The following is a 15,122-nucleotide window of genomic DNA, read 5'->3' as shown; positions in this document are numbered from 1 at the left end:
ATCGCTTCACACAATTACTTACAAATGCAGTAAGGAAGAAGATATAGTTATGGATTTAATTTATTTAATGAAAAATGTTAAACTAAACAACATCCAGTTTAGTCATCGTTTATTATAATGGCGCAATCGTTAAATTTATTATTAAGCCGGCAGATCGATTTTTTGTGAAATTCTATGGAAATTATCGCCCTTGAATATATGTTCTACTTATTTTTTTGTTACTGTTGTACATATGTATATGTACAGACAGATATAAATATACAAACGTATATTTCTACATTTCGAAGGAGTAAAACCGACAAACGACAATATTGTACAAATACATCCACCACGCAACAAAAATATTAGTGGTAGGGACATATTAAGTGTCGTATAAAGGCGCATATGACAATTAAAATCATCAGTCTTTAAATTTTACTCCGGTTTAATCCAGTCGTTTGAAAACATTTTACTTAGTTTTAATAACTTAAACAATTTTTTTTTATTTTTGTTTTTTCTACTTTGTTTAAATTCCTCAAGTGAAAAAAGTTATTTTTTATTTTCGTTGCTTCAAAGAAATATTATTTTTATCGACTTTTAATTTTATAATTTATTTTATTTTTTGAGTTTTTTAATTTTATTAGTTAACTCGCAAATTAATGCGTTATATCAGGCAATCGAGTAAAATAATCCAATTACAGTTTCGAACATTTTTAGAAACTAATAATTTAGTGAAATTGTAAATTAATTGTACGAATTAACTGACTAGGTTTAATTGTTAATATTTATAAGTAATTGAGGACTATTTTTGTAAAGAAGGTAAGTGTTGATAATATTTTTAATTATAAATTATGAAAAATGGAAACGTTAAAAAAAATTTATATAAGATAAAGACCGAGTAATTATAAACTTCCGCATAAAAAAATGTGTGAATCCTGATTTTTGTTCAGATTTACTAGACCAGCGGTCTTGAAATTATGTCACTGTTAATAACAATTCCTTAAGGTCACTTGTAATGCAATAATATGATATATTTTAAATATAAACGTGTTTATACTCAACTCCATTTCATTCGATATTTAAAATCCTATCGGCTCAAATTACTGTTTGTATATTGAATTGAATTGAATCCCTTAATCTGCTTAATAATAAATAGTGATTTCATAAACTAAAATTTAAAATTAAAATACCAGCTCTAACTAGTAACAATCATCATTTATTGATACAAATACGTGATTTATAAATAATAAATTTCAACCAAGATTTATTATGTCAATTGTCACTGTCATCTGCAATCAGAATAATACTTAAATAATTTTTCTCCAATTTAATGTAACAAAAAAATTTTTTCAATGCATACCGGGTTATTATTAATGAATGCAAATTATTATTACTAAACATAGACGAACCGGAAAAATGGTGCTGCGACTACTTATCCTCATTATCTCATTATCAACTTCATCAGCCGAGCAGCGAAGACAATTATCAGCCGATGAAGAAAAGTGCAATGAAGAAAATCCTGGTTTACGAAACGGATTTTTTTGGATTGATTATTTAGTACTCGCAGTAATGTTGTTAGTATCATGTTTAATTGGTACATTTTATGGTTTTTTTTCAAAAAAACAAAAAACAAGTAAGGACTTTTTACTCGGTGGTTCAAATATTGGTACAATACCAATGGCGATGTCTTTGGCGGCTAGTTTTATAACTGCCATTGAATTACTGGGGAATCCTGCTGAAATGTATAGTCATGTAATTATTCTTACTTTAATTTTACTTAACCCTGTTATAATTTTCAAATAAATTAATTCTAATATTGTTTAATAATTTTTCAGGGTACACAATTTTGGATGACTTGTGTTGCGTTCGTCCTCGTCGTACCAATAACATCAAAACTCTACTTGCCTGTGTTTATGAAATTGAGATTAACTTCGACGTATGAATACCTGAATTTGCGATTTAATCGCCACTGTAGATTGTTTGCAAGTGGATTGTACATGTTACAAATGATTTTGTATTCATCGGTAGCAGTTTATGCGCCAGCATTAGCTTTAAGTCACGGTAAATAATTTAATTAGGGACATGATAGCATCAGTTACAATTACCTGATTAATTAAATCAACCTATGATTGATTTGTACTCAATAAAATAATTGTTATTTAATTTTTCAGTTACTGGCTTGGATACTTATCTTGCCGTGGCTCTAGTCTACGTAGTTTGTATCTTCTATGCATCACAAGTAAGTTTTCCCATTATTTTAAATTAAATTGTTGAACAATTGAATAATGTATTCATTAATCAAAAAATAATGTTTCGTTTAGGGTGGAATGAAGGCTGTTATAATGACAGATACTTTCCAAGGAATTGTCTTACTGATCTCCCTCTTTGTTGTCGTGAGCATGGGGATGACTTTACAGGGTGGAATATCTAAAGTCTGGCAGGATAATTTGGAAACAGACAGGATTGAATTTTTCAATCTCGATCCACGTCCTACTGTTAGACACAGCTTCTGGAGTGTTGTCATCGGTGGTACGTTCTACTGGGTGACTATGTTTTGTAGTAATCAAGCTTCCGTCCAAAAATACCTGAGTGTACAAGCAACTGGTCAAGTTAATACGTAAGTATTATTTTTTCGTTTTTAATTCATTTCAATTACTTTTATGATTCTGAATTTAACAGATATCTAACAATTTTTTAGATTTTTATAACAATTAAATTATAATGAAATAAATTTAGTAAAAATATTTCACATGTAAGGTAAAAGCCCCAATAGATGATCACGTACCAGTATATGATCACTCCATGTATTTGTATATCTATATTCACAAATATAGGTATACAAATACATGGAGTGATCATATACTGGTACATGATCATATATTGGGGCTTTTACCTTAGTTATTTAAAAAAATTATGAGTGCAAATTTTAAAAAATATTTTTTTTTTAATGAAGATTAATTTATTTGATATTTAATCATTTTTAAAATTTTTTTTTTTGACAAATAAATTACGGCAAAAAAAATTGACTCGTAAAAATTTTTAAAAATAAAAAATGGAATTTTTCAAAAATAATTTTTCGGAAGAAATTAATTTGTTAAAAATATTTTCAAGAGGTCAAATGATTGCTAATTTTAAAATCATTTTTTTTTTTTTTTTATAATAATTGATTAGTTATAAAAATTCTACAAATTTTCAGATGTCTGCTAATTTCAGTGTCATTTAATTTTTGCAAATAAAATAAAAATTTTAATTCGTAAATTTCTTCTTTGAAGTTTTTTTATGTTAGCTGTAGAACTTGATCTTTAAAATTTTTTTACCAAGTATGATTTTATATAAAACTTTTATTTTATCTATTTACAGAGCACTTTGGGTATCGTCATTAGCACTAATTCTTATTTATAGCATTAACTTTCTCACCGGCATGATACTGTACAGTGCAAATAAAGGTTGCGATCCATTAAACGCTGGGTACATCACCGGCCAGGATCAACTACTACCGCTTTATGTTATGAATTTTTTGGGTGATTATCCAGGAATACCTGGACTCTTTGTTGCTGGAATTTTCGCAGCTTCTCTTGGGTAATTATTCTCAGTTGATAAATCATTTCTAGTGGCTTGATTAATTTAACTTATTAATTTATATTAAAATTGAACAGTACCGTAGCAAGTGCTCTTAATTCACTGGCTGCAATAACATGTGAAGATATATTTCAAGGAATAATGAATATGCAAGTACCTGCGAAGAAAGGAGCTGCTTATGCAAGATGGATTAGTATTTTCTTTGGAATATTTAGTTTTGCATTTGTTTTTGTCGTTGAAAGATTAGGTGGAGTTTTAGAGGTAATTTTATTTGACTATAAAATTCATAAAATCATTTATAAATTATTGCAATCAATTGTGGCAAAAAATGATACTGATATTAACAGACATCTGTCAAGTTTTTAGATTGTTATAACAACTAAATTATTATAAAAAAATTTTAATAAAACAATTCCACATCTAAAAATCTAAAAGAATTACAAGTACAAATTTTTTAAAAATATTTTTTTTTATAATTGAGTTGTAATAGAAATAAAAAAATTTTTTAGATGTCTATTAATTTCAGTATTATGGTAAAAATATAACAATTTTTTTTATCGAATCCCGGAAAAAATTTTAAAGTTATGAAAAAATTTATATTATTTTAATTAAAATAATAATATTTTTTTTTGTAACAAAAAATCCAGCGATCATTCTGGGGGTGCTTGTTTTTCAGGAAAATTGTGGGTGTAATACAATTATTATTATTATAATTTTCATTTTATAATAATTTTAATGAAATAATATGAATTTTTCATAACTTTAAAATTTTTTCCGGGTCTACTTTTTCCGATTACCTTTTTCATCAGATTCTTAATTTAATGACACTACAACAATTTTATATTTTTTCTTTTTTATACATATAAAATTAACCATGATTGATTGTATGTAATTGATAAAAAATTTCAAATGGCTTTTTGTGTAAATTATGATTGTTATTATTCTTATTCTGATTGCCAAAGGTTGCTTTGTCATTTAATGGTATGGTTGGTGGTGTCACACTCGGAATGTTTTCTTTGGGAATGTTTGTACCATGGGCAAATGCAAAAGGCGCATTAACTGGCGCAATTACTGCTTTTTTACTTGTGCTATGGATTGGTTTAGGCGCACAAATAGCAACCTTCAATGGCTTGATAAATGTTGAAAACAAAAAAGTATCTGTTGATTATTGTCCTTGTATCAATGAAACCCTTTACGATCAAAATATTAGTGACGATTATTATGAAAATAATGAAGTCTGGTCCCTATATAAAGTAAGTTTTAAATATAATTTCTGAGTTTTTTTTTTCTGCATACTAAAATGTGATTTGTTTATCTAGATAAGTTATTTATGGTACAGCATGATTGGATGCTGCGTAACAGTATTGATTGGAAGTCTTGTCAGTTTTATGACAGAGCCCCAAGACGTTGCTGCATTGGATAAAAATTTACTGAGTCCAGTAACTAAATACTTTATCGGTAATTCACCTTCAACACCAATAAAAAATATACCATCAAACAATAATAATATTCAGGGTATTACTAATTTAGCCCTAGAATTTGAAGATGAAAAATTCAACCAAGCGGTTAACAAGAATCCAAAATAATCTGCTAGAAATTTTAAATCAAATTCCTGGCTCAGCATTATCATCTCAGGATTGTCAGGAACTTGTTGACTAAAAATTATTTCTACACATGAAGGTTTATAAAATAAGCATGACAGTTTTTTAATCATCCAAATCAGATATAATTATTTTATATATTATATATATATATATATATATATATATATATATATATATATATATATATATATATATATATATATATATATATATATATATATATATATATATATATATATATATCATAAATTTATAATTTAAAAAAAAAATTATACTAGGTATAAGAAATGAAAATAGTATTTTATTTTTTAGATCTTTAATTTTAAGTTATTGTAATGAGATATGATCAACTTTGAACTTATAATAATTGTACATAGTTTTTAATTTAAGTGCAATGATGATGAATAAAACGTTTTGATATTTAAACTAATATAAAAAAAAAAGTTTACTCTAATTATTAGTTAGGAGTAAATTTTATGATTTGTACTACCTCCCAAAATTAATAAATAAATATCATAAAGTGGATGAAAAAAATTTGAGTGGATCATAGAAAAATTTGCTTTTGGGGAACAAGTGAGCCTCCAAAAGTCCCGTAAGATGTCGCATGATAGGAAAATTTTCTCCCTAGAAGAAACTCATTTTAAAAATTTTAAATTCTATAGAAAATTTTCGTTCAGCTATCATTTTAAAACAAAGCTAGACGAGTTTACTACATTTCAAAATGTTCGAAGTTATTTGTAACGACCGTTTGGGGAAGAAAGTCCGGGTTAAATGTAATCCGGACGATACGGTCGGAGATTTAAAAAAGCTAATTGCTGCACAAACGGGTACACACTGGGAGAAAATTGTTTTGAAAAAGTGGTACAATATTTTTAAAGACCACATTACTCTCAGAGACTACGAAATTCATGATGGCATGAATATAGAGTTATATTACCAGTAACAGTTTAATAACTATCATGATTTTCTTTATGAGGATCTAGTATATTAAACTGATTTTTGTGACTGGCAAAATTGCCAAGAGGTGCCCTGGCATTTTGCAGTATTGCCAGGTGCATCTCACCAAATTAATCCAAACACAATTTTCTTTAAGTAATCTTTTAGTTACAGGAATTTCAGGGGAAATATAAAATTTTCAACTCTAGATTTTGCAAAAATATAAATTTTATGAAATCAATAACGTCCCAAAACTTGAAAATTTATGATACTCAATTTGAAAAACATCTAATAATTTTTAGAAATTCTTTGACAAAAAAAATTTTTTAAAAAGAAATTATCTTCGGAACCTCTAAGAAGTTATAAATAAATTTTTTTTTAATTATTTTCTATATCTAGTTTTATTTTAATAAAAATGAAAAATTATCCAGTACTTATTTGCTGATTTCAATGACCTGAAAATTTATGATTTTTAAAGAAACAGATGAACAAGTACAGTTTGACAGAAATTAGACGAGTTTTATTGATTATTTCATGAACAACTAATTATGGTTAGGCGATCTGAAAAACTAGCGACAAAAAAGAATTCTAGTTTTAAAATTCCAAATTTTTCCACAACGTATTATGAAAAGTCATTTGTAGTAACTGTGATACGCTTGTGGGAGGAATTGCCGGCTGAGATTGTATACTCAACTAGTTTAGAGGTCTTTAAGAACAAAATTTTCGATTACCTGTTTAACTTGGACGTTTGAAGTCCACCCTAAACTACTGTATAGTTGAGCTATTAAATTAAACTATATTAAATTGTATAGGGCATACTTTTTGCCTTTTCCTTTTCTTACTCTTACTTTTATCTTTTCAGTTGTCACTATTGTAAAACTTTTCTTCAGTTTCTCAGTTTTTCAATTATTTTACCTAATTAATGTTTTACTTTTAATTTTATAAGTCAGTGCTGTATTATTGTTTATTCTTAAACTACTTTGTAAATATGCTATTACTTTTTTATGTCAATTATTATGTACAAATTTTTTATATGTATTTATTATGTATTGATTGTCATTCGGCCAATAGGCCTTGGCATAAATAAATTAATTAATCTAATTAATATGACAGAAGATTTTGAGATAAAAGTAATTAAAAATTCATATTCATAAAATTTTTTTAACTTATGTCATTAGTATAAAAAATAATTCAGGGTGAAAATTAATTTAGTAGATATTTAATCATTTATAAGATAAAAGACCCAGTTATTGACACTTGCAATTTTATTTTAATTAAATGAAACAAATCGACTTTAATAAATTAATAAATATAATTTTTGAATTATAAATTTTAAGATAATTGCTTTTTTTGCGAACATTTTTTTTTTATTTAGAATAAAATTGCAAGTGTCAATCAACTAGTCCAGTGTCAATAACTGGGTCCTTTACCTTAGAATTTTTATAACAATTAAATTATGGAAAAAAATAGATAAGTTGGAATTTAAAATAATTAAAAATGTAAAATTTACTTATTAAATAAATTTACTTATTAAATAAATTTAAAAAGGGATCAAGTGACTGCTTCTTCGTAATTTAATCTTTAATGCATTTCAATGATTTTTAATTTAAGGACATAACTATTAACTTACAGCCATAAGTTTCATTTAATTAACCTAATGTTAGTCGTTTTCAATTTTTTTTTTTTTTTAATCTTTGTATTCTTTATTTATTCAAAATATATTTATTAAAATTTATTTAAATATTTAAATTTACCGCTTTCTTTATCATAAGATGGTAATTAAAAACTTGATAAAAAAGTAACCTATTTTCACGACTTTAAACCTATCAAATGTTAAGTGTTTATAAACAAAGAATATCAAATATCAAATGAATCACGTGTTCGGAATTTTTCCGGCTTTTTAAGTTGATTAATATCATTTATTTATTGCATTGTCATAACGTTGGATATTATAAATATATTTAATAAAGTATTTTTTAATATAAAAAGTATTTAAACATGAACGAGTACGAAGAGTTATTAAAATGGTATCCACAACTAATATTGATATCTAAAAATCCAGTAACATTGCACGGTTTATTGAATATAAACAACAATTATCAGATAGAAATGAAACTAAAAGTGCCTAAATATCCATCATTGAAACACGCAACTGTTCACTTTGGTAAAAAAATATCATTGATGTATGGTACTGATTTTAGTGTAAAAATTAATGATTTATTGCGTGGTAAAAATTCTATTATGTCGTTTTTAAATCAGTTACAAAAACTAATGGTAGGTAAAAAAATTATTTTTTATTTAATAAATAATTTATTATTACATATTATTATTATATTATAAATTATAAAATATATTTTTGTTTACCAGGAAACAATTATCAAAGAAAAGCACGTTGATACTATTGTCGATGCTGATTGGTTTGATAATTATAATTTAGAAGAATTAAAATCTGCTTTAATTATTCCTGTAAGTTTAAAAATACAAAATAGTGTTAAATTAGTACAATAATTATTTACTGTTATGATAAATATTATATTAAATATCTTACAATTATAAATCATTTATTTTTTTTTGCAGGATGTAAATATCTATGCTAGCAGTGGCTTAGAAATAATTAAATTGACGTACAAAGATATTTCAATAAAATTGAAACAAACAAAATCGTACAACAATCCTTGGATTATTGTGTCATCGGATTTACCTGAACAAAGAACTCTTCCAGCACTTGAAACATGCATATCAACATTGACTGAAGCTGCAGAGGCTCTTAAAACAAGAGTCGATTCATTGGAAAATATTTGGATTGATTTGAGAGATATTGATAAGTTCGTTTTATTAATTAATTTTTTTTTTTTTTTTTTTTAATTTAAATTATTGATAAAAAAATAACTAAATTTAATGTATTTACAGCAACTGTTGGGTGATTGACCCTGTGAAACCAAAGCCTTCTCATCTTTACCGAAGAATTTACATAAATCCAGCCTTATCACTTCTCATAACTCCAGATCCTTCTTCTTCTGAACGTTTGCAAGAAATAAAAGTACTTGGGAGCGATAATGAAGTAGCTAAATGTCAAAATACCATTACAGAAAATTTAGAAGTAATTTTTTTTTTATATATATTTACATACTTTGTTGGAATTATTTATTTAGTTAAATATAAATGATGTGTAATTTTAAATACTTTTCACAGAAATGGTCTGGTGATAGATCAATCATTGAAAATCTATTAGATTTACTAGATATTGACGAATTACCTCGTCCACCAGATGAAAACCGTCCAGTACAACCAAATGACGGTATTGTTGATGATCATGAATGCTGTATTTGTTTCTCGATGGAATCAGACAGCGGTGAAACACCATCAGAAGTTTGTAATAATGAAAAATGTCAACGTTATTTTCATTCTTCATGTCTTCTTCAGGTAAACAACTTACTACATTTTTAAAAAATAAATTATTTGTCCAACTCAATAAGTTATAAAATATAAATAATTATTTATTTCCAGTGGTTACAAGTGGTAGCAGGGAATCAAATTTTTTTCGATCGTATTCATGGTTTTTGCCCAAACTGTAATACGAATATATCATGTGCGATCGTAAGTAACTAAACATTCCCAGAGTACTATTTATTTATTTAAACACATGATAATTCATAAAATTACACTCTACGATCCATTTTTCAAGAGAAAGATTGAATTTTTCTGTACCACAAATCAAAACTAAAGAGCTGCTCGCCGAATAATTATCTAAAATACATTTACAAATTCTTTCATCAATTCTTCCTTTCTCGATATTAATTCCATTGACTTTTTTACTAGCATCTGTAACAGAAAATTACTTGGTAATAAATTCATATTGCGTTCCAGATGCCATAGGGGCGTACACTGGCAAAAGGTCCCGTTGAAAAGCTTTAAGGGCGCATAAAAAATTTTTTTTCGGGAATCGTAGTTTCATCCGAAATGTGTAGAAATGAAAAAAAAAAAAAAATTTATACACCTTTATGGCTCCCGGGACCTACCTCGGATGCCATAAGGGCGTATAATAAAAATTTTATTTTTTTATTATGAGTTTGTGTGTCCATGATTTAACATTAATAAATAAGATAGCAGGGAAGTGGACAATGGAATAATGTAAATCAGTATACTAATTACTAATTCAGCTGAATTAGTAATTAGTATATTGATTTACATCATTTTATTGTCCACTTCCCTGCTATATTATTTATTATTTTATTTTTTTTTCTAAGACCAAAAAAATTTTTAGTTTGAAAATTTTTTTTTTTACATTTTTACACATTTTTTTTCGGGAATCAACTTATTTTTAAATAAAACGTGCAGGAATGCAAAAAAAAAATTTCTCCAAACTAAAATTTTTTTTTGGACTTAGAAAAAAAAATAGAATTTTTATTATACGCTTTTGTGGTTCCCGGATGCCATAAGGTTTATACCTTAATTTAATACTTAATAATAATTTTTAATGATAATTTTTATACGCTCTTATGGCATCTGTAACGCGATATAATTTTTATTTCACAAATTTTTACCTTCTGTTAAATAAAGATTGCATTCAATATTCCAATAGTCAGTAAACAATTGTAAATTTCTAGTCAATGGCACCAGATCCAATGATCTGAACCCAGCATTTAAACAAACACGTGTTTCATCTTCCTCATCGTCAACAATTGATTTAATAATCGGTAAAAAAGCTGCTAGACCACTTCCAATGCTAAGCATAACAATACTTTTAAATTTATTACGCGAGTACACAAAATCTCCGTACGGTCCTCGGACTTTAATCAGCTCACCGATCTCCAAATTTTTTAATCTCTTGGTATTGATACCGTCAGCGTAAATTCTAATTAAAAATGTAATAGTATCATCACTCCATGAAATTGGGGTGAATGGTTTCGACCACTTTAAATAATTTATCACAACATGTTGTCCAGGATTAAATATCACACGTCCATCATTTATTTCTTTATCGCTATAGCGCAATATTAACGTAATATAGTCATCATTTAATTGTTTTAATTCATAAACTTTGAATAATTTGTACACCAAAGGCTCTAGTATATTATTTGACTTGCTATTTAATTTTTTCAACTCCCATTGTTTCAATAAATTTTTATGGACGTCAAATATACACGGGTTGCATGAATTACCGCAGCAGTCTTCTTCCTTTGGCGATTGAGGTCGGTTTGATAACATTTTTTACACATTTTACAATAACTATTTAGAGAAAAAAATATTATCTGTTTGCAAATATTAAACAGCTGTTCGCACATGAAACATTGTATATATACATTACACTTTATGTTTTATATTATAAAAGATGATTATATTACTATAAAATGTAGAAAATATTTATTAAATAAATTTCATATTTTTTTAACAATTAATTTAGTGCAAATAAGTTTTATTTTAATAAAATTAATCAATAAAATGAAAGAAATACGAAAAAAAAACAATAAGGTTAAGTATCTTGTCACAAAAACAATCAATGACCTTGGCGATTCCGTTCATTTTTGTAATAATGTGTTGATTATAAATAATGACAGCGCAAAAAAATAATAATCAGAGACATAGAACAAAGAAAACTCCTATTAGTTATCTTGTTAAATAGTCATAACATAAGTTATAATAAAATAAACAGTCAGTTGACAGATGTACGTCAGCAGTATAACATCACAAATTTTATATATTTATACATACAATTTTACATTATATTTATAAACTTTTTATACTTGGCTGTTGCACCTAATTACACGTGTAACCTGTACAGTTTAATACTTTTGTAAGTAAAATATTTTTACAAGTATTTAAAATGGATAACGAGTGTGTTCAATCAGTGAGAAAAGGATGGAAACGTTTTACGTTGATGGAACCACCAATATTTTTATTATTACTCGCCTATGGAATGACTGGTATTTATCAACTATTAATTACTATATAAAAAATCATAGATTAAAAGTTTTTTATCTAAAGTATTTTATTTTTTTCAGCCACTGTTTTCACTGATTTGATTGTCTACCAAACATGTAGACAAATGATGGGGGAAAACAGAAATAATTGTGATATTTTGCATACAAATAGCAGCAGCGATGAAGCAAAAGAATTAGATAAAATTGTTCAACCCCATGCAAGTTATCTAATTATGTGTAAATCTTTAATTGAAGGTATTGTACCGGCATTTTTGGTATTATTTTTGGGGCCTTGGAGTGACTCTCACGGCCGAAAGCCGCTTTTAATTATGGGATACTTTGGTAAATTATTTGTTTATATTAAAATTAAATATATTAATATAATTAATTGCCTCATAGAGGCTATATTAAATTCCTTTAATTTTAGCCAATAAGTGCCTTAAAAGTTAGTCTGTAGAGTCTTTAATGTAATGTAATTTGATTTAACCAAAAATGTTCCAAAAATTTTTTAATTTTTTAAGATAGTAAAAAGTGATATTATCGATAACATGGAATAAAATATTTAAGTAAATATGGTGCTAGAACCAGAGCTTTAAATATTTATTAAGTTGCAGAATTAAGTTTAAGAAACTGTAATGAAAAATTGTAAAAAACAGTTTTTACTGTTGTACAATGCTAAATAAATATCTATCTATATTAATATTATTAAATATTAAACATATTAAAATTAAATAAAACCGAAATTTAAAAGTTGATTAAAATGCAAAATTTTTTGTACAGCTCCGGTATGTAAATACACAATATTAACAATTATAAGTCATCAAGATTTGAATCCATGGATATACTTGTTGTCATCAATACCGACGTCGTTAATGGGCGGAATTTCAGTCCTTTTACTATCAACATTTTGCTACGTGTCTGACATATCAGAGCCGGATAAACGTGCCTGGTACTTGGCATGTTTAGAATCTTCCCTTACAGCGGGTCTAGTTATTGGCACACTTACTGGCCCATTGATTTTCCAAGCCTCCGGATACGGTAGTTTATTCCTCATCGCTACTTTTCTTTGTATAATATCTTTTTTTTATATTTTACTTTTCGTTCCTGAATCTGTGAGAAATGAATCCAATGTAAGTTTTATTTAGGTATTATTGAATTTTGTATCAATGATTTACAATTTAATTTTATTTTATGCTTACAGAAATGGGGGAATCCGTTTAATTTTTCTCTTGTCAAACAATTGGTATTAACATGTACCAAAAAACGACCAGGCTTGAATCGCGGATTACTTTGGGGTTGTCTGTTGGTTTTATCATTATTCGTTATAATCTTTGATGGTACAACGAATATTGAATATTTGTTTGCTAATGCCAAGCTTGGTTGGAACACCGTTCAGTTTAGCATGTATAGCAGTTTATCAATGACATTAGTAATCTTTGGAACAATTGTTGGTTTGAGAGTAATGAAAAATTTCATGGGTAACTATCATTGATATTTTTTCTTTTCATAGCTTTTAATATTGAAGATAATAAAAAAGACATATCGCGTTCCAGATGCCATAAGGGCGTATACCGGCAAAAGGTCCGGGTGAAAAGCCACACGGAAAAAATAAAACTCGAAAAATTACAGTATATAATGCAACGTGGCGCTTCGTGATGAAAATTGGAAAAATTAGTTTCAGATTGTAATTATTACAGATTTTATAAGAATTACATTGTAGAATGTAATATTTACATTGAAAACTCTGAAAATTAAATTCAAAAATTGAATTTAGAAAAATGTTATTTCGAACTGTAATTTTTCTAGTTTTGATTACGACCGGACCGATTTTACCATTTATACTGTAATTATTCCTCTTTTTTTTCCGTGCATTAGGGCGTATAAAAAATTTTTTTTCGGGAATCAACGTAGTTTCGTCCGAAATGTACGGAAATGCAAAAAAAAATTTGTACGCCCTTATGGCTCCCGAAACCCACCTCGGATGCCATAAGGGCGTATAATAAAAATTTTATTGTTTTTTCCAAGTCCAAAAAAAAATTTTAATTTGGAGAAAAATTTTTTTTTACATTTCTGCACATTTCATGAAAAAATACATCGGTTCCCAAAAAAAAAATTTTTTTTACGTCCTTATGGCATCTGAAGTGGGTCCCGGGAGCCATAAGGACGTATAAAAAATTTTTTTTTTCTGGCATCAACTTATTTTTGAATAAAAAGCGCAGAAATGAAAAAAAAAATTTTTCTCCAAACTAAAAATTTTCCTTGGGCTTAGAAAAAATGATAGAATTTTTATTGTATACGCTCTTATGGTTCCCGAGTGCCATAAAGGCTCATAATTTTTATACGCCCTTATGGTATCTGTAATGCGATATAATAATTAAGTAAAAATTAATTTGAATTAAATTTTAGGTTTTACGGACACCACTGAAGCGTTAATCGGAAGTTTATCTGGCTTCGCTGCAACCATTACCTACTCTTTGACTTCAAAACCCTGGCACATGTGGCTTGGAACTAGTTTAGGAATATTTACTGGCATTATTTCACCCACTACACGATCTTTATTGTCTAAATCTGCTCCTGTTGACGACTTGGGTAAAATAAAATTAAAATTATTATGGTCATTATTAATTAAATATTTTAAAGGTATTGATAATTTTTTTTTTTTTTTTCAATCAGGCAAAGTATTTTCACTTGTTACCTTTATGGAAGCGTTATTGCCTTTAGGAGGAGCGTCATTGTACAGCTTGATGTATTCTTTATACATGTCAGTATATCCATTACCGGCGTATCTCTTTTCAGCTGGAATATATTTTTTAATGATAATTATTATCATAATAATGGATCGAAAAATTGACATACATGAATCACCTTATCAGACAGCAATTCAAGAAGACTGATCTTTGAAAGAAAAAAAAACTCAGCATAATATTACTCATTTATTAATTTTAATTTTTCAATTAAGATAGATTATTTTCTAGTTAATTAATACATTAGTTACTTGACATTTGTTTTTCACACAAATTATTTAATAACAAATCTGTGATATGATATCTATAAATTTCGATTGTATTTTTATAATAAATAACACGATAATATAGAAAATAAT

The 15,122-nt window shown here is 27.0% G+C and overlaps 5 protein-coding genes across 6 annotated transcripts; 4 read left to right on the top strand and 1 right to left on the bottom strand.

The window, feature by feature from the left end:
- The first annotated feature begins 531 nt into the window (after positions 1-531).
- Positions 532-5,301, top strand: LOC123262248 (sodium-coupled monocarboxylate transporter 1). 2 transcript variants are annotated; one of them, XM_044724407.1, is made up of 10 exons: positions 532-798; positions 1,383-1,731; positions 1,815-2,040; positions 2,151-2,218; positions 2,301-2,596; positions 3,340-3,558; positions 3,636-3,819; positions 4,521-4,811; positions 4,878-5,016; positions 5,089-5,301. In XM_044724407.1, exons 2-10 carry the CDS (start codon positions 1,396-1,398, stop codon positions 5,142-5,144), a joined length of 1,815 nt encoding a protein of 604 aa, XP_044580342.1. In that variant the 5' UTR covers positions 532-798; positions 1,383-1,395; the 3' UTR covers positions 5,145-5,301. The 2 variants fall into 2 exon arrangements, with proteins under 2 accessions (XP_044580342.1, XP_044580341.1); XM_044724406.1 differs by having other exon boundaries at positions 533-798; positions 4,878-5,301.
- Positions 5,302-5,422: 121 nt separating this feature from the next.
- Positions 5,423-6,230, top strand: LOC123262249 (ubiquitin-like protein 5). The gene has a single exon (XM_044724408.1). The coding sequence runs from the start codon at positions 5,884-5,886 to the stop codon at positions 6,103-6,105; it is 222 nt and encodes a 73-aa protein (XP_044580343.1). The 5' UTR covers positions 5,423-5,883; the 3' UTR covers positions 6,106-6,230.
- Positions 6,231-7,948: 1,718 nt separating this feature from the next.
- On the top strand, positions 7,949-9,859 carry LOC123262246 (E3 ubiquitin-protein ligase FANCL). The gene is made up of 6 exons (XM_044724403.1): positions 7,949-8,372; positions 8,466-8,564; positions 8,676-8,923; positions 9,009-9,198; positions 9,291-9,521; positions 9,606-9,859. The coding sequence occupies exons 1-6, from the start codon at positions 8,097-8,099 to the stop codon at positions 9,705-9,707; spliced, it is 1,146 nt and encodes a 381-aa protein (XP_044580338.1). The 5' UTR covers positions 7,949-8,096; the 3' UTR covers positions 9,708-9,859.
- LOC123262247 (NADH-cytochrome b5 reductase-like) lies at positions 9,575-11,433 on the bottom strand. The gene is made up of 2 exons (XM_044724405.1): positions 10,643-11,433; positions 9,575-9,920 (listed from the first exon to the last, which is right to left on the bottom strand). Exons 1-2 carry the CDS (start codon positions 11,304-11,306, stop codon positions 9,730-9,732), a joined length of 855 nt encoding a protein of 284 aa, XP_044580340.1. The 5' UTR covers positions 11,307-11,433; the 3' UTR covers positions 9,575-9,729.
- Positions 11,434-11,608: 175 nt separating this feature from the next.
- On the top strand, positions 11,609-15,121 carry LOC123262243 (proton-coupled folate transporter-like). Its single transcript, XM_044724399.1, has 6 exons — positions 11,609-12,022; positions 12,101-12,361; positions 12,800-13,149; positions 13,221-13,497; positions 14,426-14,608; positions 14,693-15,121. The coding sequence occupies exons 1-6, from the start codon at positions 11,923-11,925 to the stop codon at positions 14,911-14,913; spliced, it is 1,392 nt and encodes a 463-aa protein (XP_044580334.1). The 5' UTR covers positions 11,609-11,922; the 3' UTR covers positions 14,914-15,121.
- Position 15,122: the final 1 nt, after the last annotated feature.

The sequence above is a fragment of the Cotesia glomerata genome, linkage group LG3 (assembly GCF_020080835.1).
Source record: "Cotesia glomerata isolate CgM1 linkage group LG3, MPM_Cglom_v2.3, whole genome shotgun sequence".
Taxonomy (NCBI): Eukaryota; Metazoa; Arthropoda; class Insecta; order Hymenoptera; family Braconidae; genus Cotesia; species Cotesia glomerata.
This window is presented reverse-complemented; position numbering and strand designations above follow the sequence as displayed.